The sequence below is a fragment of the Macrobrachium rosenbergii genome, chromosome 57 (assembly GCF_040412425.1).
Source record: "Macrobrachium rosenbergii isolate ZJJX-2024 chromosome 57, ASM4041242v1, whole genome shotgun sequence".
Classification (NCBI taxonomy): domain Eukaryota; kingdom Metazoa; phylum Arthropoda; class Malacostraca; order Decapoda; family Palaemonidae; genus Macrobrachium; species Macrobrachium rosenbergii.
Genome location: NC_089797.1, coordinates 859,835 through 882,998, shown reverse-complemented (window position 1 = coordinate 882,998; position 23,164 = coordinate 859,835). Strand labels below are relative to the sequence as shown.

At 37.7% G+C, this 23,164-nt stretch overlaps 1 protein-coding gene across 6 annotated transcripts in view; it reads right to left on the bottom strand.

Annotated features, from left to right (window-relative positions):
* Positions 1–257: 257 nt before the first annotated feature.
* Med (Smad/Smad4 homolog Medea) overlaps positions 258–23,164 on the bottom strand; it is a 38,187-nt gene continuing 15,280 nt past the window's right edge. For 3 of the 6 annotated variants that reach the window (XM_067101400.1, XM_067101399.1, XM_067101398.1), the window contains 9 exons: positions 22,762–22,797; positions 16,058–16,157; positions 15,748–15,837; positions 14,261–14,644; positions 13,667–13,770; positions 13,214–13,350; positions 12,095–12,263; positions 10,742–10,874; positions 258–8,605 (listed from right to left, as the gene is read on the bottom strand). In XM_067101400.1, coding sequence (XP_066957501.1) covers positions 8,391–8,605; positions 10,742–10,874; positions 12,095–12,263; positions 13,214–13,350; positions 13,667–13,770; positions 14,261–14,644; positions 15,748–15,837; positions 16,058–16,157; positions 22,762–22,797 — 1,368 coding nt within the window. In that variant the 3' untranslated portion in view covers positions 258–8,390. The remainder of the gene's footprint in view (positions 8,606–10,741; positions 10,875–12,094; positions 12,264–13,213; positions 13,351–13,666; positions 13,771–14,260; positions 14,645–15,747; positions 15,838–16,057; positions 16,158–22,761; positions 22,798–23,164) is intronic. The other 3 variants (XM_067101397.1, XM_067101402.1, XM_067101401.1) reach the window with 1 other exon arrangement.

The window sequence follows — 23,164 nt, the reverse complement described above, 5'->3', positions numbered from 1 at the left end:
CTACAAAGAACCTCAAGCAATGCCTACAGTGCACCAAGTGAGGTGGACTGATGGTATTAACCCCCTTCTTGGTATAGCAAATTTATTTGAGTAGTTTATTTTGAAATCTGATGTAGAATCTTCTATTTAGTTTTCTTCCTCGTGATTGCAAAGTTTTTATTAATTCTGCTTATGTATCAGACCCCTACGGTCCAAAGCATTCTCGAAAGGTAAGTTCTTCTGGAGCTCAATGAGAAAAGGTTAATGAAAAGATGAAGAGTGTTCCATTTCTTTTATTACAGGGTTCATAAAATACAGCTCAAGACTCAACACTCAAAAAGAGACGACCAACTCACTGCGATTTGTCGTTGAGAGAGAATTTTGTGGCTCGGAAAAAAAAAAAGAATGAATATCGTTTTGTCCTCTCAGCCAGAATTACAACCAATCTTCAATTCAAACAGCTTTGGCTGATTCAAAAAATGCTCATTTAACAGTTCTTCTAAATCTGAACTACTATAGTTTACAAGAATAACTATTACTATCCAAAGTAAGTTTTGTAAAAATCAATTTCCCATCAATTTTTGTTTTGTTTAAAAATATAGCTGACCCAACATCTCCAGTACTCTGCCGAAGGAAAAGAACCTAAGGGACGAAATAAATAGAAACGTACAAAAACTATTCCCAGCATCTACACAAAAAGGCAACCGGAAAAGCACCAAACTGAGTCTAGAATCAGTTCACCTCAAGAAAATCTAGGCTGAGGCCGTAACCACGAGGTCCAACCCTCGTGGCTACTTGTAATCGATGTCTTGTTCGAGATCTGGAAAAACAGATTTGATACCTGCTTCAAACACTTGACGGACTATTGCTGAGTTGGAATATGATTATTAAGCTGAATCATGTCCTGTCTAAAAAGGCAAAGGAAAATTGGTGTCAACTCCCACCTACAATTCCCTGATTGACTGCAAGGCAAATTAGCTGAAGCCAGACCCACTAACATGGACGTCAAATGCAAACTGTGGACAGATGATGATTGTAATATAGTGCAAAAGTTAGAACAAAATGTGATGAGCAGTGGTTCAAATAAATATTTTAAAAGTGAATTTCTTTTAATTTTCAATACAGACAGCCTCTGGTTTGTAAAAGTTTCTTTTCACAAAAAATCACTACTGTATTCTCCAAGTTCATACTATAAAATCTTATTTCTAAGTAACCAAGAAAATTTAAGTACATATCCACTCTCTCCAAGGGCTGACAGCACTGCGGTAAATCATTCGAAAGTTTCAAATTCACCTTTACAGCAAGTTGCTGTTGAAGGAATCTTAAGCAAACTAAGACCTATTGTGTCTGGAGTTCCACATGGTCGTGTCCTTGCTCCACTGTTATTTTTAGTGTATACAAGTGATGTGGTTGTTGGCCTGGAAAACAAGATTGTTCAGTATGCCAATGAATGAACAACCTTTCTACAGAACAAGTAATTGAGGAAAATTATGGAAAAACATTATATTTACTTGTATACAGTATTTGCCCCCAAGTTTATATTCCATCGACTGAAAAAATATCAACAACTTTGCTTCTAGTGGAAGAACGTTAAGGAAGCAATCCTTAGGATAGGATCACCAAAGTTTGTTTACTTCTAAAGGCACCTCAAATCCATCCCTTGAACTAAATTCTGAGTTTAAACATTTTCACACCACTGGCAAGAACCCAACAAATCAAAAAATTACTTCTTTCAATTCCAAGGGCAAAAGGAAAGTGGTCGCAGATTAAACTACATTCTCAGGGTAACTAAATTGTTATCTCTTTGTAATCGTATCAATATTTTTATCATTACTGGAATAAACAATGTTTTTACAATATAACATAAAAGAACACAGGAATGGAGAGAGTGGAGATGACAGATTTCAATCCTAGCTTTGTAAATGGAAAAGCAATTGTTAAAACATTTACAATGCTGATGACATTCATTTATATTATTATACAATGATTTCTACATTCTCATTTAAAGAAATCTGTTAACAGATAAGCACGAATAGCAAATTGCTTTGAAGTTTAAGTTTTTCTTAATCATGGCCAAGGTATTTTACACATTTCGCACTGAGTATTTAATACAAGGCTCTGACCTCTTCTGTAACAATTTGTATTCGCATAAGAAGAGTATATTATGACTGAATTTAATTATAAATGAATTACATTTCTTTTCAAATTATTGCAAGGTATTATCAACCGTTCTGTCTGTGACCATAAAAACAAGCACTGTGATGTAACTGCAAAAGAATGATTAAAGTGAAAGAACCCTTTTGGGTCCATCATTGTTCCTGCTTTTCTATTCCAGAGCTCTGCACTTGGAATTCACAAATGTCAGTTATCCAGAGGTTATGACTTCACATATACATTATCCATAACTACTACCATATGATTAAACTTATGGATAGTTTACATGGCTCCAAAGTACCAATATAGCCAAACAACACAGAAAAGTGATGGTATGCACTTCTCCAACTGGTGAGCGATCATGAATATGATACCGATACTTAGGAGATACGACTCAGAGTTTCGTTCAATTTTGATTGTTGTTTTGATAAAAGAATACATTATAAAGCAAAGTCAAAATGTTGCAGATGTTAAAAACAGCACTAAACATTTTTTTTACCAAGATTAAACCACAATTTGTCAATAAATAAATGCCCAACCTTTGACGTCAAGATCACCACTAACTATGCGTTAGAAACAGTTAAGGAACCTAGCTTAGCTTCGTCTGAAATACAGAAAGACTTAACTGCTCTAGACCTAGTATACAATTACCTTTTATTTTACTAATCAATATTACTCAGTACTGGTAGGCAAACTAGCATTCCTAATTTCATTTTTGCATTTGTTAAACCGGTCAGTTTAACAAACGCAAAAATAATTATGACCCTGGCGAGGCAGAGTTAACCGAGGCCATACTTTCAGCAAAGGTTAGGTTATCTAAAACATGCATTTAAAATTTCCATGACTGGTTCAGTATTGTGCTTTAAGGTGAGCATTTGCAATTTATCATACCTCACTTTCATGCATTTTAAATCTTCCTGATATTTCCCCTCCATTACAAGGATGTGATTATGGTTACGATACAAATTAATTACTGATCGCTTACTTGCAATTTTCCCTTGCTGTCTTTGAATGTGATGAAAATATCGAAGTTTGAATCTTCCTTAGTGTAAAAGTAGGTTACGTATACCACCGCGTCCATGAGAATGCACACAAAGATGGCTTAGCAAATTCACCCGTGCAAAATTCAAACACCATCCCAGATCCGTTTCCTCCGAAAAATACTCAAGATGTGGGTCAACCAGGCACAATTGTGACACCAATAATATAACTACTGTACAATGATGAGGTACTGAACAAATCTTATCTGTCTAATTTCCAGCACGATAATTTCTGTGGCATAATAAACAATTCAACCAAATTTGACTCAGGAGGGATTTGCTTACGCCATTTCCTAGAAAACTTTGGAAAATAACACCAACGGTTGCAAAATACGCAGGTGTAAAATAAAAATAAATAAACAATCGGGTTCATACTAGCCTACCTAAGTTCCAGATTATCTAAGAGACACTTAACCAAACAGTACAAAAGCATTGATAACATGAAACACTATTTTACGATGTTATACTCTATCATTACTGCTGTAATGTTACTTCCTTCCTTATGAGACCCAATTCCAAATTGAAATCAACAGAGTAGTAGAACATTTATTTCATAGCAAGTAAACAAATTTCTATCACAACAGCCTGAGAGAGCTTTGTGACACTAAGCGATTTGTTTCAAAGGACCATAAATCTAATAGACGTACTCCACTTAGAACTAGGATATTCGTTTTCTTTCATTCAAAATATCTCCAAAACAACTACCTGTCCATCATCATGGCATGAATAGCAATAGTGAAGGGATATTCAACCTGGCCTTTACACATTCTGAATATCGGAAAATATATTGTACCCACTGCATTAAAAGTTTTCAATACTTTATCACAAACGCCTCCCAATGGTCACACTCAGTTTAAAAGCATTCCTCCTTCTGGAATTAAACTTTAGTTAAACATTCCCCCCCCAAAAATGACATTACTCCTTGTAAGTATAAGTGTAATAAGGACAGACGGATCAACACTTGCCTTGAGACACCCAGATGTTGCTGAAATGGTCATTGCAGCCAGAAACGAACAAAATCCTTTGCTCGCAATCCACATAAACAAATGACAGCCACAATCACGATTTAACAGAACCTCTTCTGTTACCTTCAAGGACTTCAAAGTTTGGAATTGAGTCAAACCATAAAGAAGCTTAAAATCCTCTCCACTCATTGACGAGTGGCAGGAATATTTCTACTTAAGTTCAGCGAGGGCAGAAGTTATCAGATGAGCAAAGTTTCTTCAATAAATAACCTTAAAATGTGTGCGTCTGTTCACTTTGGGTTAACTAATCCTTCTTAAGGATGCATTTTAAAACCATGGCACATCCTCTGCCAATTCTAAATAAAACACCAAAACTACTAATCCAGTATCAAGTAAGAAAATATAACTTATGGCACAATAACATCCATAATAACAATTAAGTAGATAAAAAACAAAAGCAATCTGCTTTACAATTCATAAATATGACCTCAAACGCAAGTATAATACTGGGACTATCCATACCTCTGCTCAAGGCGTGACTACACTCAGCCTTCGTCTCCACATTCACACACTGAAAGCAGCTTCTCAGTGAATTCAAACATGACGAAAAAAAATACAAATCAACAAAACAGAAACCGAATTCATTAACCTCCGAACGAATTAACATGGAAATCAACTTGTAGAAATGTTTCAAAAGTTCCACTGATAATCTGATAATCACAGCCTTATTGAGGCTGGCCACATTATGGTCTTCAGTCACTACTTGTTATGAGATTAACAATTCCTTGAATTTGCAAACCTAACGACAGGCTTTCTGAAAAAATCAGTAATTTAGTCAAGCTCTACAACGTTAGAGAAATGAGAAAAGTCTAACATTTTCAAATTCCTTCATTTTGAAATATGCATCTACGTCATCCAAACATAGATGCAAAAATGGAAGAGGCATCAGCAAAAAAAACTGATAACTGCTTCTTCCATTGAGAGAGAGAGAGAGAGAGAGAGAGAGAGAGAGAGAGAGAGAGAGAGAGAGAGAGAGAGAGAGAGAGAGAGAGAGAGAGAGAGAGAGAGAGAGAGAGAGAGATAAAAGATGCTCGTAACATTTCCCCATAAAGGAAAACAGCATTCATGCAATTAAAAGTTTGCTCAGAGAGAGAGAGAGAGAGAGAGAGAGAGAGAGAGAGAGAGAGAGAGAGAGAGAGAGAGAGAGAGAGAGAGTTAAAAGATGCTCGTAACATTTCCACATAAAGGAAAATAGCATTCATGCACTACAAAAATTTGCTCATTCATCAAAAGTGACATGCATTCCAAAATTGACTGAACTGTACATAATGATAAACAGCCTCTTGAAAATGAGGTAAAAACATTATTAATCACTTTAGTGTCTCCGATGACATAGTGAAAAAATTTAAACGGTTACACACCCTTACTTATTTCGAATGCGGCCACGATACTTACCTGACCATCAAAATAAAATTTCTATGTAGATTCTGACAGGTACAAAATGACAATCTCGTTATATATTTTAGGAAGCGAAATTGGGCTGTAAATACATTTACACCTAAGAGGAAATACAATGGAATGTAAATTAAGCCCAACCTCCACAATTTTGTCTAAAAGAGTGAAATGGAATTCTACCAATAAATTTCTTTTTTTTTTCAATTCCTAAAAATTTATCTCAAATAATACCTATGGACAAAAATGTACAGTGATTGGAAAATCATACCATACTGTATATATGTACATATTTATATATGAAATCTCCCAAAAGCAAAAAATATCTGTGATGTATTCTTTGACACCTATTATTAAAATACAGGCTTACTTACCATTGTAAGAAACTATCTCATCAGTACTTGTAAAAAAAAATCAAAACTTGAATCTTCATTGTTTTAAAATGACATCATTGAAACCAAACCAGAAAGTCCTCATCCTTCCCAGCACACTGTGTCACAGAGACAGGAGATTAAATGGTCATAATACATTACAAAAATTCAATAAATACCAACTGCAGTGTCCTGAATCTGATATAAAGGGAAAAAAATAAAATAATAATAATAATAATAATAATAATAATAATAAAGCCATGTTTGAGCCCTATATAGCATCAATCCTTCTCACCTCACAGATCAACATTTCCAAACCTGTCGAGATCCGCAGCTTTGCGCCCCCTACATGCCACAGTGAGACTCCGTTACTCCACAACAGTCTTTGTTTCTCTGCTCGGGTATGATCAAGGTGTCTCGCGTCGCAGAGAGACTTCAAGAGTGCACGATATTAAAAGAAAAGCAATAAACTGAATTATTATTGCTTTGAGGACGGTCAATACTTTTTTTTTTATATTTTAGCAATAATTCAAAAATATTAGAAAAGGATGTATTCGTGGTTGCTGTGATTTTTCCCGGAAGATCTAAGACACCAAACTAACTCAACAAGTTTGATTTACAGTCGTCTCGATTACAGAATTGCAGATTAAATTCCCAGGTACAATTATTTTCCAAGACTTATTAATACTGTACACCACCACAGGAACTGTAAATTTTTTAAAATCACAAGTCAAGTTGAATATTCAACAACTTGAGGACAAAAACCAAAGTTTTTAATAAGCAGCATCGGTTCATTCGGTTTCAGATTTGACAGACGAGGGACATGATCAGCATCACTGGGTCAAACAAGTATCCTCTCTGGTGAAAGCAACAGGGTCAAAATATGTCAACAGCGACTACTATTTTTAGCTAACAAACAACTACTACTGCAATTCTTCATGTGTCGTCCCGTGACGAGACTTTTCCATAAAAATCTATGAGAAAATAAGCAGAGGTAAGAGGAACAGATCAACTGTTGCAATTTCATATTTTTTAAAGCATTAATGGCCTTCAACTTGCACTGATATACTTGTGACCAATTTGAGCATGTTGTAATTTAGAAAAAAAAAAAAAAGCTGTTTCGGCAAAAGAAATCTATCTAAGCGAACACATTTTTCACTCACGAAATGCTTTCTAGCTAAGGAAGTCCCAAAAATGAATCTGCTTATGCAGAAGACACAAACTAAAACTGCAATATGAGTGAAAGAAAGTTTTACATAAGCAGGGTATCTCAATAAGAATTAGGACTCAGGAATAAAAATCAATTTTACCAAAAACTGAGTTTGTAAATTAGACTAAAAATACACAAAACATGAGTTGATCAAGCCTATGTTACAAGCAATGAAGAGATTGAAGTATACTTCTCATTGAAGCGATTTATCACATGGCTAAAAATTCCAAAGTGTCTTCCCGCGAAAAAATAACAGCAACCACAAATGAACACATGCAATTTCCTTCACAGCACTTCAACAGATTCTGACAACAGAAAACTCCTTTCGGTCTGGCAAACCAGCTGTATTTAGGGGCAACCTTACCAGCATGTTTCAAATTCATTCAACCCAAAACAATCATTTATGTATAAAATATCTAGAAAATATCCCTCTCCAATGTTCAATGCATTGCTGTATACTGTATTACAATAACATAGAAATGATTAACTAAAGGTTATGGTAACTATGGGTACTATGGGGATGGAGTTTCCTCAGTTGCAACAAATTCACAGCTCCTTCTCGCATACATGATGAATTTCGAGTGACGTGCGCACTCCTTCCGTTTTTACTTCAGCAAACTGTCTTTCTGAATCGTACAAAAATGAAATCTTACCAAGAAATAGAGAGCAAATAAATTTTATGAAAAACTGACACTCGGGGCACCAGTTTCAGCACTTGTCTTATACGCAATACAACAAATTTGTTTTGAACTTCCTTAACCTGGTATCAGTAGGCATACGAAAAACAATAATTCAATATTCAAAATACCTTTGATTCAACATGGACTGATCTCATGTGAAAATTCATTCGTCAAAACACAGGTTTTGTGACGCCAATCACGAAGGTCTGAAAATTTCAGGACCTCACTACCGCGCAATTCATCAAGTTTTTCCTCAAGAATTGATATATATAATCACAGATGAAACAACACACACTCTCTTCTCATGCTCACCTCAAACCTTACCTTGGGCAATGTGTTTTGTAGCGAAAGAATGTCTCAATTTTACATATGTTTAGTTCCCCTAAAGTGTGCTTATACGTATGAGATTGGTGTGCATATGTCTGCCTTTTGGGACAAAAACATCATGGAGCATTTACGGATCAACAGAACCCTAGAGTGCATATTCCGTCCCAAGCAAGTAGGGTTAGAGGACCCTTCATGAGCAATAACACAAAGCCTCATTCTAGTGGCCGGGGGCCGTCGAGGGGGATCGTATGTAGAACTTCGTCGAGGAGCTGAAGCGCTCGATGCAGATGGACCTCAATCCAGCACGGCGTCTCCTTGATAGATTGTCGTGGGTAGTCTGGACCCCAGCCCTTGACAAAACTCAGGCGCAAAATGCACAGTCTTCTCAGGTCATCCACTCCAATTCCAGCTGCGGCAGACAGGTTACCTGAAAGATATTGGACAGAATAGAATATGGACTTTCAGCCAAAGGCCGAGTGCTGGGACCTAAGAGGTCGTCAACGCTGAAAGGGAAATTGACAGTCAGAGGATTGGAAAGGCGTAACAGGAGGAAAACCTTGCAGGTGGACTATGAAACAATTGTTAGAGAGGGTGGAAAGTCATATGGAAGAAAGAGAATATGAGCAGAGGTACAGTAAAAGGAATGAAAAGGGTTGAACCAAGGGGCTGAATGGACACTGCAAAGACCCTTAAGCAAGGCCTACAGTGCACCACATGAGGTGCACTGACGGCATTAACCCCCCTACGGAAGAAAAAATGAAAGGGCCCATCAATAAAACAATCAAATCTGAAACCTTAAATGTGAAGATGGAGTCACTCGTAATAACCGAAGCAACTGAACTAATTCCAACATTAGTACAGTACAGTGTTACCAATTTCAATGCAAGATTTGTTGCAGCATCAATTTTGGCAACGTCAAGACCAAGAGGTAGCGCTCATTCAATACATATCACTAACTTGTTCACCTATTAACTGGGGGTTAATGTTCTGACAATTCATGTAACTAGGAATCTATACGTCACTGTAATGAATGTGCTAAAATCAATACACTAAGTGGTCCACCCCTTTCTAACAGTTTTACCCTAATATTCATATGCCATGTGGTGAAAGAATATGTACCATCAAAATTAAACTAAACAGAGGCCTTCTCACTTATTTTTTGAAGGAGGAATATAACATGTTGCTGCAATATGCAACAAATACGAGGGGGTTAAAAGATTACCCTTACAATTCGAATGCCAAACGAATGCATTTAATAGAGAGAGAAATTCTCTCAAATACCTTGATAGTTCTTGACAGTTCTTAAATGTCTCATTCTGACACCAGTTTTAGTCACCATAAGTCAATCAATCAATCAAAAATGTCTCATTACTATAGAAGGGAGAAGAGCATCAACTACTACGATGAGAAATGTACTAAACATGAATACAGGATTATGAGGGTTGACCTTACCATAATTACTCAAAAAAATTTAATCATACAATAACATCCATTAACCTTCTTTATAAATTAAGATTTTATACAAGTCCAAAGAAACAGAAATTGGGTTTCAAAGATACAACGCAAAATTTTGTGTTAGCGGCACCTCGCCAGTCAGGGCGACAAGCCAAATCTTATTCCTCTCGTTTTGCTTCCATGTCTTTGTGAAAGGCGAGAGGTGGCACTTCATGTAAAAAGGCTTTTAGTCTTTCACAGTGCCTTCCAAGGATCAGGTAACGGGTAAAAAGAGGCCCTGAAACGCTAAGAAAGTGGCGAAGTGCAACTCTTGATGCAAGTCTTTTGATATCAAATTCATAGTCACATATGGTAACAGTTAATTTCACATATGGTAACAGTCAAGTACTTATACAGTAGGTCCAAAAGTAACCTTTGAAAAGCGTAACAGGAGGAAAACCTCACAGTTGCACTATGAAACGATTGTTAGGCGAGGGTGTAAAGTAAGACGGAAGAAAGCGAATAAAAGTGAAAGGCAATCACTTTGGATGACTCGTAAAGATGGTACCACATATAAAAAAATCCCTTTGCTACAGGACGTAAATTTTCTGACCTAGCAGCGAGAGAAAACATAGTAGAAACAAAAATCTCAGTCCCAAAAAGAAACATAAGACCTTCCTCCAGAATCAGAGGCTACAGGAATCACGGTGGGAAATCCAAATCTTGACAGACACAATATAGCGTTTAGGCCAAAGGCCAAGCACTGGCACCTATGAAGTCATTCTGCGCTGAAATAGAAATTGACAGTAAAAAGGTTTGAAAGGTGTTAGAGGAGGAAAACCTTGCAGTTAAACTATGAAACAATAGTTAGGAGAGGGTGGAAAGTAAGACGGAAGAAAGAATATGAATGGATACAGTAAATGGAATGAAAGGGGTTGCAGCTAGGTGTCAAAGGGAAGATGCAAAGAACCTTATGCAATGCTTACATTGCACCACTTGAGGTGCACTGACAGCCCTAACCCCCCCACAGCATTTCTTGCTATGGACTTACAAACATGAGTTTGTTAAGAAAAAAAATCTTTATTTGATGCTAGCAAAAGCACATTATTAAAACCCAAGTACAACTAACCAGCAGATATTCCCCCAACAGCTGCCGGACCCTGAATTTGACCAGCAACTGCGGCAGCTTGTGCAGCAGCTGCCGCCTGTGCCGTGGCCGCTTGCGTCTGCATCTGGTGATGACACTGTCGAAGATCGAAGACCTGAAAATGGTAAGGCAAGGTCATTTACATTTGTAAGTAAGGTGTTTCTTCTTTTCGGAGGCCACTGACATACAAATGCACTAACTTTTGTTCTGTCCTGAATATTGCCATGAGGTTAAAAACACAATCTGCAAACCTCTAACCAAAAATTGAACACATTCCGTTAATTCCTTCTTTTATATTTTCACCATTAAAATTCATATAGGAAACTATCTTTACATAATATCTCAATAATTTTCAAACAACAAACTAAGATCAAACAAATTCATAGGTTTCAAAAATGTATTATTCTCTTATAATTCCTTTCCTCCTCAAGTTAAGAGTAATATTGCTAACAAAACACAATTGCATAGCAATGTTTTTCTGATTGGAAATTCTGTAATCCCCAACTACACAATAAACATGAAAAAAGTCAGAAAAATGATAACTGTAAATTCAGGTGATAAATGAGTTTTCAAATTCAAACCTCTCGACTGCTACTCGAGAAACTACGGTAACTATCAGTGCCAGCAGTGATTTGGTGACAATCTAACCATACTATATGCTACACCAGAAGAGCACTTGTAACATATACCACACAGACTGAAACATACGTTTCTTCAATAGGTGACAGCATTTACCCAGACCCAATAAATCATTCATTAATTAAATTGTGGAGAAAATTATCCAAATTCTTATGGAAATTACTTCCACCTGACTAGCAACAAAAAGATACCTTAACGATATTTCACTTCTGTCATATCAATATTTTACTTCCTTAATGCTATATAAAATTAAAGTGACTCAAATGGACCTTAACTTGTATGGAATGGAATGGAATAAAAAAAATTCTGGCCAAAGACCAAGCACTGGGACCTATGAGGTCATTCAGAGCTTAAAGGGAAATTGAGAGTAAAAAAGGTTTTGAAGGTGTAACAGGAGGGAAACCTCACAGTTGCACTGTGAAACAATTGTTAGCAGAGGGCGGTAAGTACGATGGAAGAAAGGGAATACGAATGTATGTACAGTAAAGGGAATGAAAGGGGTTGCAGCTTGCAGCCAAGGGGATGCTGCAAGAGCCTTAAGTAATTCCTACAGTGCACCACGTGAGGTGGACTGACGACACTACATCCCTAAGGGGTGTTCTGACCAGATTTTAAGAAGCTGAAAGTAACAGGGCTGAGTATGAAGATTCATTCCACCCACAGAAAAGAATGCTTTGCAAGTTGTCGAAAACTAACCTTAATACATGCAGATGGGTAAATCTTGTGGACAGCATCGCCAGGTGAGCGACCGGCTTCGCGATCAAGGTAGTAACTCTGAACGAAGACGCTGTGGTCGCTCAGACATCGCAACCAGACGTCTCCTTCCCCTCGTAAATCCAGCTGAACCCCTTTGCCTATATGAAGTCTGGTTAGAGGAAGACTTGGTTTTAATAGTGTACCTCTTGTAAGGTATATCATAAATAACATATACAGCAATCTAGAATTACAAGAATTTCTGATAGATCAACTAGAATCTACAAACAATTCTATTTATTTTTTAAATATTTATAGGTATCCACTAACAGTTTCTATTTACTAAATTGCATGTAATCACTATACTACATGTTATATACATATTCCAGTTCAACAAATGTTTTTAAATATGAAATGGGAGCCTTTTAGAAGATGCAGTCCATCTTGGTGCCTGCTGGTGTTGCAAGTACATTATTCTAGGGTAAAGGAGAATGAGAATGGAGAGATTCTGGGGATGTGTTTGCAAAGAGGCTTGCTTGTTGGAAATACTGAACACGATTTCCAAAGACGAATATTCTGACTGCACTTCAGGAAACAACGAGGAAATGTTTGTAAAATTATGCGGCAGTACAGCATAAAAGGAAGAGTAAATTGATGGGTTCAATGGTCAGTAGTGTTGCTGGTAGTATACTCAATCATCAATTGGTTGAAAACATATCAGAATAGATATAAGCTGGCAAGGAAGGGGTGAAACGTGGTTGATGAACATGCTTTACTCATTGCACATACAGTATAAGTCTCCCTGAGGGTGTCGTGTAATAGAACTTCAAAAGTTCAAGCGAAGATGCATCACTACCCTAATGATATTCTTGCTGCATTTTAATAGATTTTTATCTATATTAATTTTATAAACTTGAGATCTCTTCTTTCTGTATTTCCATTTATCTTATCTTAATTCCTAATGAGCACCATATTCTTTGTAAGCTTGAATTTCAAGTCTGTAGCCCCTGTGGGCTTGTTCCATATGAATAGGGTTCATCTTCTGAATAATAATGATAATAAAGTTTACTTTCCTCTTGTTTTCTAGCAGACCTACTACAGAGAACACAGTACTCATACTACCTTGCTCGATCACTCTGCTCTGTCCTGTGAACGTTGCTTAGAGCGCCCAAGCAAAACCGATTTCCACCAGATGGGTCCACATAACCATCAACTGTGACAGCTGGACAACTAGAAGGAACCTTGAAAGTTTCACCCACCTGAAATGACAACAGAATTTAAAATAAATGTTTCAAAAAAATATCCTTTATATAAAAAACATTTAATCTTTTGTGTCTTGTAAACAAACCAATCATTTTCATAAAAGAGCAAATCTGTTTTACTAACAGACCTACCATTTACATTAGCCCTAATCACGATTTGCAGGGAAGGATCGTGCTACCGCCAGCACCTCCAGTTAGTCAACTAAAATGAAGGGTTTGGCTGAAAGCTCATGGGGCCTATTTCTAAAGCTAGTATCTAAATCTGAATAAAAACTTGACATGATATAACATCGAGTGCTGAATTAATACTTACTTGAGTGTCTAGCTCAAAATAAGCTATTGAACACCAAAATTCAGGCCCGGGTTGCGTAGACAAAGGTGCCATGTGGACATCCTGCATCATCTGTTGCTGATCCCCTGATGATAAAATATTCAAATTTGAGCATTCATCATTTTTAATGAATCTATACTTCCTTTACCCCTCTAGGGATAACTGGATATTGTCCTTACTTCCAGTATTCATACTGAGCACTCAAGACTAGGCTGCATTATCTGAATAATACACTATACAGAATCCACCCTACTTAAGAACATTCAACTTACAAACAAATGGGATCACAAATTAAAATTTTGTTCAGAGCAGCTCCCTTTCCCACCCGTAAGTTCAGATTTTGTTTTGCACCCCCATTCTGTACATGCAGTACCGTAAGTACAGTGCGTTGTGTTTTAGGATGAAAAAATGTACAGTACTCTACTGACTTTATATCATACTGTACTTAAACAGACACACAGGGTACAGCAACCAACTTCCAAACAATTCAAAGTGCCAACAGCCATCCAGAACGTAGCTCGTTTGCAAGTAGGGTGGTGTCCGTAAATAAAAAACACGAAGGACAAGTCTACTCACAATATGCATGGTTCTGACGGTCGTTCATCATGTTTGGAGTATATGATAAGGTATTCTGTCCACTCCAGTTTGCCTGAGAAGACATGGAATGGGAAGTGACGGAGTGTTGGGGAACCTGCGGAGGCGAGGCGGTGACGTACTGACTGGCGGCCTGTCCTGCCTGGACCCCCGGAGTTGGAGTGCCTCCCACGGTCGTCATGACCGTGAAGCCGTTCTGTTGCTGCGGCTGTTGAGGCTGTGACTGCTGTTGCTGCGGCTGAGGCTGAGTCTGTTGCTGTGGCGCCTGCGGCTGCAACGTCTGGTGCTGTGGCGGAGCCGGTTGTGGGGAAGTTTGCGGAGGCTGTTGGGTCTGTTGCATGTGTGGTGATAACTGACTCATGTTGCCTGTCAAAAAATTTCATCAAAAGTTGACTAAAATATCTATTGTTTCTTTCACAGAGAGAGAGAGAGAGAGAGAGAGAGAGAGAGAGAGAGAGAGAGAGAGAGAGAGAGAGAGAGAGAGAGAGAGAGAGAGAGAGAGAGAGAGACAAAATTGACCAGTAGATTCTACATGTATTCAAATAAGGCACTTAACAAAAAAACTTTTCCTCAAGCCTACGAAAATGTTATTATGAGACCTGAGAGAGAGAGAGAGAGAGAGAGAGAGAGAGAGAGAGAGAGAGAGAGAGAGAGAGAGAGAGAGAGAGAGAGAGCGAGAGTGCTTGTAACATTACCACATCAAGGAAAATTTCACTCATCCATTAAAACAAAAGTTGCAGAAAGGAATTACTATCAAAGTCTCTGCCACGCCACTGAATGTACATTCTCCAGTGAAACTTTAAATCTCTTGTCCCAGAAGCAAGTGACTCTAATGAAATGTTGAAGCAATTACACGAGTATGCATAATAATTATTATTACTTTAACAAAAGGCTTCATCACACTGTCCACCAAAACAGACCATAGTCTAAATGAATCATTTTCCCCCAAGCAATAGCTCCAAGTATTTTTCTCTTTTTGACAGAAGGGTAAGCTTACTGCCTTTACTATTTCTCCTTGTATCTTTAGTAATTTTATTTCTATTTTATATTTACTTTCTCACTTATGGGTAATACCTCTCTAGCACTAGTGATGTTTCGCTGCTAAGATGACTGTTGTGTTTTTATTCACCTTGAGTCCATTACTTTTTCTTTATATAGTGTGAGTATGAGTCTATACATCATTTCAACTACCAAAATACGTCTTTCACTCAGACAAGCCTGAGTCTGGAGACACTTGAGACCACAATGTAACGACATATATGACTGGAGGACATGGAGCCGTTCAAATGCAAAGGTCACAAAAATAAAATTGCAGCAAGGCCAGTTTCTACAGCTCGGTTGATATGATTTCCCAGAGCATTTCAAAAACATGACTTATACATCTGAATTGAAACTAATCTAATCTAAAGCCTTGCAACTTAAAGGAACTTAACAAAACCAACAGGACCTGACAAAATAAACATACTTACTTGACACGCTGTCAGTAAAGAACTGTTGTGAACTTGGAGTAGATGGTGTTGGGGACTGAAGACCTTGCGAAATATGACTTGATGTACTGCCTATAAAATGTCAAAATCTAGAATTATTACAGAAAAACCAGAAGGAGTTCTAAAAAGCATGCACCCTCTATACTTTGTGCAACAAGTAACTATAGAGAAACAATGTAAAGGCTAAAAACCATTCTACTGTCACAGATTTCAGTCAATATGTGATAAACTGTAAAAGAGGATACCTCACATCTTTTGAGAGCTAAAAAGAACAGACTAAAACGAAATATACCAGTGGGTGAAAGTATAGGAAATGACTGTTGGTGCTGCACAGGATGATGTGGTATAGTTTGCTGAGAAGCGCTCACTACCGTTTGATGAAGACCTCCACCCTAATAAAAGAAAGCATCACATGTTAATGACAATAATCACCTCATTCCACAATAGCTCTTCAACTATCACATGCCCTTGACACCACCGATTCTGGATAGTCCAGCGTCATACCAACATTCTTGAGAGGGTAGACATAATGAGAATGTCCCACCGTATATATTCCAATCTTTAATGCTCTCTCCTTCCCATGCTTTACCTCTTTCTAGACTGAGTCCAATTGCAAAAGAATAAACAGTACATTACACCAAACCAAACAAGTACAGTGAATGGTAACATTTTCAGATGTCCTCTTAACCCCAAAAATAAGTGAATGTTAAAAAAAATAAGACACAACACTTTAATTAAACACCTTTTCCACTTAGCAAAGTGAGAAACTCTACAAATACTACTGCATTCAAGAGTACTGTACTGAACTTATCTAATTGAGACTATCAGCTAATGCAAATCACCAAAGGATTATTCACGAGGTGATTCAGTTTTATTTGGTCTTTGTACATCTCATTTCTCAACTTATTTATATTTGGCAACCATCTACCAAATGACCATAATACAGGAAACAAAACAAACATCAAAAGTACAATATTTCAAAAATATCAAAAAAATAAGGCTAGTCAATATATATACAACATCTCAATTCAGGCAAGTACTGTCTATCACTAACCATTACATAAGTCAAATATCTGAAAGTTCTCCATGCTAAAATAAATCAGATATGCATCCATCAAAGAGAGACTGCATACTGGTAAAAATAAGCAAGTACTGGTGAATACTTCTGCTCGTCAAATTCTACAAAATGTAAAGAAAGGATGCAAAAAACTGTACTCGGGATTAAACTCTCAAAAAAAAACCAGAGTTGGGATTCATACAATTCAATGTGTCCTGAACAAGATACCTGTACAGTTTATTATACCAATAAAGAGAGCTTGCTCTGCAACAAGGGTGGGATAATCTAACTTATACAGGCAGTCCCCGGTTAACGGCGGGCTCGGTTAACAGCGATCCAGTTTTATGGCGCTTGTCTAGCGACGAAAATTGGCAATTTTCGGGGCTGAAAATTGCAGATTTCCGCTTATCGGTGCCGATAATTGGGTATTGGCGCCAATACATACCTAACAGAGGCGTCGATAAACGAAAATCGGTGCTTTTTGGCGCTGACAACCCCCGAAAATCGCCGAAATCGGCGATTTTTGGTTAGCGGCGATTTTCGGTTATCACCACACCCTCGGAAACGGAACCCTGCCGATAATCGGGACTGCCTGTCTGTCCCAACTTACATAATTGCTATCCAATTAAACATGTCAGGTAACTAACATTATAATGGAGCACTACTTCCATATCGTAACACTGTTTATAAAATTTATGAAATGATGCCAGCAGTGACTTTTTTTCAAGCAAACATTAAAATGGACTGCTAATCCACACCTATTCGGCTTCTCCACCAAAGCTTTTTTCAATACTTCTTATCTGCCATTTTCCTGCTGATGCAAGGGTGAAGATGGTCACCAAGAGACATTGGTAGCAAAAAGTCCTTTTGGGGGAAAGTAATAAAAACAGAAACTGGTTGTTTGGATAACTTCTACAGTAACAAATGCAAACATGCAAGTAGATTGGTGTATACATAGGGGTAAAATGAATTATAATTATTCCGGCTAAATTCTGAAAAGCTGACCAAGTAGCACGGGTGTTGGTTAAATTTGGTTTTGTCAAAGAAGTTAAATGCCTCATTAAGACCCTAGTGAAGTCTAGCTTCTCCTAACCTTATGCAGAGATTTGACAAGAGTTCCAACACAAACTCAACTAGGCCCACAATGAACGCCAGCTCCGTTACGAAAAAGGTCGGTAGTTTCATTGAGCCAAAATAAACATATCCCATGGGCAGACGCTACAACAGAGGCACACCAATGTTCATTATATCCTAGGCTGGCACCCTATGAAAGGTTCCAATCAAACTAACCCATCCCCCCTCTGTATCAGATTTCTGCCAAGCGGTATTTCTCATCCACAAAAAGCTATCACTAAACTAACCCATGCCCCTCTATGCCAACCAAATTTCAGCCAAAAACTCTGCAATAAATTTCCCAACTAATTATGGACGACTGTACATTCATACCTTTTCTAGATGCCTAGAGGATACCTGAGGTTAATGCAAAATGTTAGCTGTCCAACAAAATGAAACAACCAGTTTCTGTTTTTGGTTAACTAATACCTTCCCACAACCTGAGACAAGGAAAATAAATATTGAAAAGCTTTGGGAAAGCTGAATGGATGGGGATTAGCATTCCTTTCTGGAAAAGGAATAAAATCAATTGTAACTACAATAGCATGATGTAAAAAACTTTAGCACTTTGCAGGGTACATAATAATACTTTGGTCATCCAAATGGTGCAATATAAAACTGTCTCTACAGCCGACATAGAAAGGATATGAAACACTGACTTATTTCAAGTGTTCCTAAGGTTACAGCATGACATCAAGACTTATTTGTAGCTCCCGTGAAGTTTTTTGTGTCTAGTAAAGTTTGCTAGGCATGTTAGCTCTTCAAAGGCTAATACACTGAAAATTACCTAGTTCAATTACTTGATGGAAACAGTGTAAATTCCCTAAAATATATTTAAAATGATGTGAAGTTTACAATCAAGTTCATAGAAGTTAGGCATCAAGGAAAAGGCAAAATTGCAGTGCTTTTATATAATTACATTTAGATCCACAGCAAAGATTTCTTTCCAGAGCTGAAAATTAAAAAATGAAGGCACTTTTAATATTATCCCTCAAAAATACTCAGAGGATCGACTGAACCTTGACTTCATTAACTTTCAGAAAGGCCCCTGGGATACCCCAGTTTTCCCACAAAATGTACACACGCACACCACCCTACTTACAAACTAGTTACGTTCCGGACGACTGTTTGTACATTGAACTATTTTTAAGAATGGTTACTGTACTCGGTTACCATACTCTTCATGTATATTTATAAGTACAGTATGATATAAAATCAATGCAGTAGAGGCAGTCCCCGGTTATTAGCGGGGGTTCCGTCCCCGACAGCGTGACGATAACCGGAAATCGGCGATATTTGCACCGATCCCTGGTTATCGGCTCTGACATCGGCGCCGATAACCAGGGATCGAAGCTGATAACAAGGGATCAGTGCCACCGATAAGTGGGGATCAGCGCCGACAACTGGAGATCAGCGTCGAAAATCCGGTTATCATCGTCACTAGACAAGCGGCATAACACCCGATCCCCGATAACCGGGGACTGTCTGTATTATACGTTTTTTCATCTTAAAACACAATACAGTACACTGTACATCACATACTGTCTGTATAGAATAAGCACGCAAAACAAAATTGGAACTTACAGGTGGCAAAGGGGGGCGCCCTGAACACAATTTTAATTTGCAATACCGTTTGTTTGTATCTCTGAATGTCTGTAAGTTGAATGTTCATAAGTAGAGTGGTGTTTGTACATGCTTTATCTAAAAGAATGTAATCCCCCTACTATTTGTTCTCGTACTTTTAGACTGAATTATTACTACGGATATTTTCTGGTAGCATAGCATAGCCAATTATACACATTTTATTTTTTCATTCAACCCCCTGAAACAGGATGTAATGAATTCTGGTGGTACATTAAGCTGGCAATGAATTGAACTATTGCAGGAGTTCAATGCAGCCATTTTAACAAATACCACAACATTTTCGTTGATTCTTCCAATATTGGTATAAAAACTTGATTTCTGATGATATTTTGGAAGGCCATTATGACATAAGCAAAATCTCAGGGTTTTGAGGGCCAGTTCATTTGGCAAAGCTTCTTAAATACGCTCCGTTAAATAATAGCTTCTTTCCAGTGCGAACAAGATCAGTCAAGTAATTTCTAATCATACACAAAAGTACAATATTTCTGCATTTCTACAAAATAAAAAGGAAAATAGTAATAAAAGAAATGTAACTACTGTTTCTTCTGCCCTTCCAGGGTACAATACAGAAGAACTACACTACATACATCCAAGAGAAAATAAACTAAGCATAAACTACAAACATTTCTCTACCATCAAATCATTATCATAAGATATTCCTGTGTCAGCTTCTGCCTTTACGGGGTTAGACATGGAGTGATTTCACCCCACTGTCGTCTGTCTTGTGCAATGAACTCATGTTATATCCAGGTCTTTTATCTATCCACTTTCCCATGACTACCTACTAGCTCTTCTAATAGGTCCTAGTGGTGCTACTTCTGACCATACTGCTACTCACCCCTTCTTATTACATGTCCAGTCTTTGACATCTAAATATTTCTTCTTCCAGCCATAGGATAAGACATTTCTCTAACAATCCATCATTCACAATAAGATTTTGCCAGAGTACTCTGACAAAGCACCTTGACATTCCATTGGCAGACCTTTCCAAAATCGCCACCTTCCTTGTCAGTTTCTGCTGCGCATAGCAGTGCAGGCCAATGAACCCATCATAAGTCTACTCCTTCTCAATGGAACATTTCATTTACTACCAGTGAACATTCATAACCCCTGCTTCAGCAAAGTCCACAATGACAAAAATGTTCTGTATATCCAAGACCTACCCATATATCACAACAGGGCTCTCAGCTGACCTCTCTTCTCAATTTGCAGACGAAAAAGAGAAAATATTAAGAACAGCAAGGTGGGTGTGTTAGGAAAGGTGTTCAAGCTATAAAGGGGGGGGGGAGATACTCGAACAATGAAAGCAATATTTATAATAGTTGAATGATGAAAATGAACTGAAAGAAATTGGCATAATAGAGGGGTAAATAGAGTAGATTAAATAGGTCCGATCAAGTGACCTAAAAAAAGCAGCAGAGGAGATGGCCATCGATGACCCGGCAAGAATAAGTGACAACCAGATTAAAGAAGAGATAAGATCATAAGAGTGGTACAAGAACCTTAAAGTAAGATTATGCTAGGAGCACAGTGGAAAGATCTTACTACAAAAGAGGGATTGCCAGAGAATTAGAGCATCCAAAAGGCTTGAAAAACGACAGACCTCAAATACTGAGGTTGGCTGGGCAAGTTGAGAAGGGATGAGGAACGGTTGTCAAAAAAGCTGATACGAAAGTAACAACACCAAGAACAATAAGGAGGCTACGACTATCAAGGAAAAGGGGAATGGATGAAGACCTAGACCTAGGCAGAGTTCAAGAAGAAAGTGCACGACAGAAGACAACGTAAAGAACCCATCTCATGGCCTATGTCGAAACATTTAACAGCTGACACAAAACATTTATGATGATGATGATTTTCCACGTTGCCTCATGTGTAGAGAATATGCCTGACTATTCGAAGTGTGGGCAGAGGGAATGCGCCATACATTAGAGTCAAGAGTCCTACATCAGACCTGGTGTAAAGTCTGAGAAGGGCCCTATTTCCTCTAGTAGCAATATTTCAACGGGTGGCTGGTACCCCGGCAAACATACTAATCAAACTCTACCAGAGAACAACAATTCTAGATTACGAGAAGTCTGCAGTACAAAATCAATCTGGTATTGCAATAATCAAAGCCAGATAGAAGGGAACAGGTCTATCTACACTATCAATACGTTACGGTATTACCACTTCATTCACAGTCCACGAAGAAGTTGGTGGGAAACATACCCCTTCATGGATTATGTTTATTTTGTAAACAACCATTTATACATTTTCTTGTACATTACAAACATCCTTCTGCACATTATAAAAGCCATATAACTGACAATTTCCAATGTCCCCTTCATCAGTTCTCTCTACCTCTACCATAGGTTCTAACTACGAAACATATTATTGCAATACACTCCCTGAACACCTGAATTAGCCCTGGTCTGGTGGGTGACCAGGGCTAATTCAGGTGTTCAGGTAAGTATTACAATATTAGTTTTATTATGAAAACTTCATATTGCAATACACTCCCTGAACACCTGAGTTAGCCCTGGTCACCCACCAGACCAGGGCTAATTCAGGTGTTCAGGTAAGTATTACAATATTAGTTTTATTATGAAAACTTCATTTTTCCAATACATAAAAACCTCAATTTACTCTATATTATAACTAAAGATAAGTATTGTCCTTTCTGCCCTGAACCTCAAAAAGCTTTTGTTACTAAATCTGGTGGAACTGTGAAGCTTGACATCATTACATTAACCAAAACTAACCCTCCCTCATTCTTTGTTACACTTATATATGATTCTTCAGTTTCTAAATTCCTATCATACTCTTCAATGACCACCTGAATCTATATCCATTGCTTGATACCGTTCAACAACTCTACGCATGCAGTTCCTTAACCCTTGGCATTAAAAAAAAAAAGTCACAAGTTCTTAATTTTAAATTAAGAGCAATTCTAAAAAAGCTATATAATTGGAATTTCATACTTCCATTCTTCATACTTATCATCATGGCATCATCGCACTACTGTACCAAGACTTACATAATTGCCAAAAAAAAAAATAAAATAAACACATACAAATGGCTAATTAGCAAATACTAACTACAGTCACTACTTGGATACATAAGGCTTACAGAATTCATTTGCAATACAGAAGAATAAGGACAAACAAGAGACATCCTCTGACATGTAATTATCATCCCACCTGAGGGGAGGCTGGGCTAGCTTGGGGTCCCGCAGGCTGTTAAATAACATCTGGTAAATAATCAAGACATGCAACGGTTGCACAGTTTATAAAACACTTCGTCAATAGTTCTACCAATGTGTTACTGGCAGCGGCTTATCAACCACTTGCCAAAACCAGTTGTGTAATGATTTCTACAGAATATGACTTTGAAAACAAAGAAATGTGTAATTAACGTACTTTAAACATCTACACGTGGACTTTAACTAGTAATGAGCTTAATTTCAACAGCGTACAACTACACTGTGTCAGACTGATTTACTGCTTCTGAACTCGGTAATCTTAAAAATGATAAAATGGCGAGTTGCTTATACCTAACTACTTGCTTACTTTGATCATGAGTGGTTTGAAGGGCCACCAGATT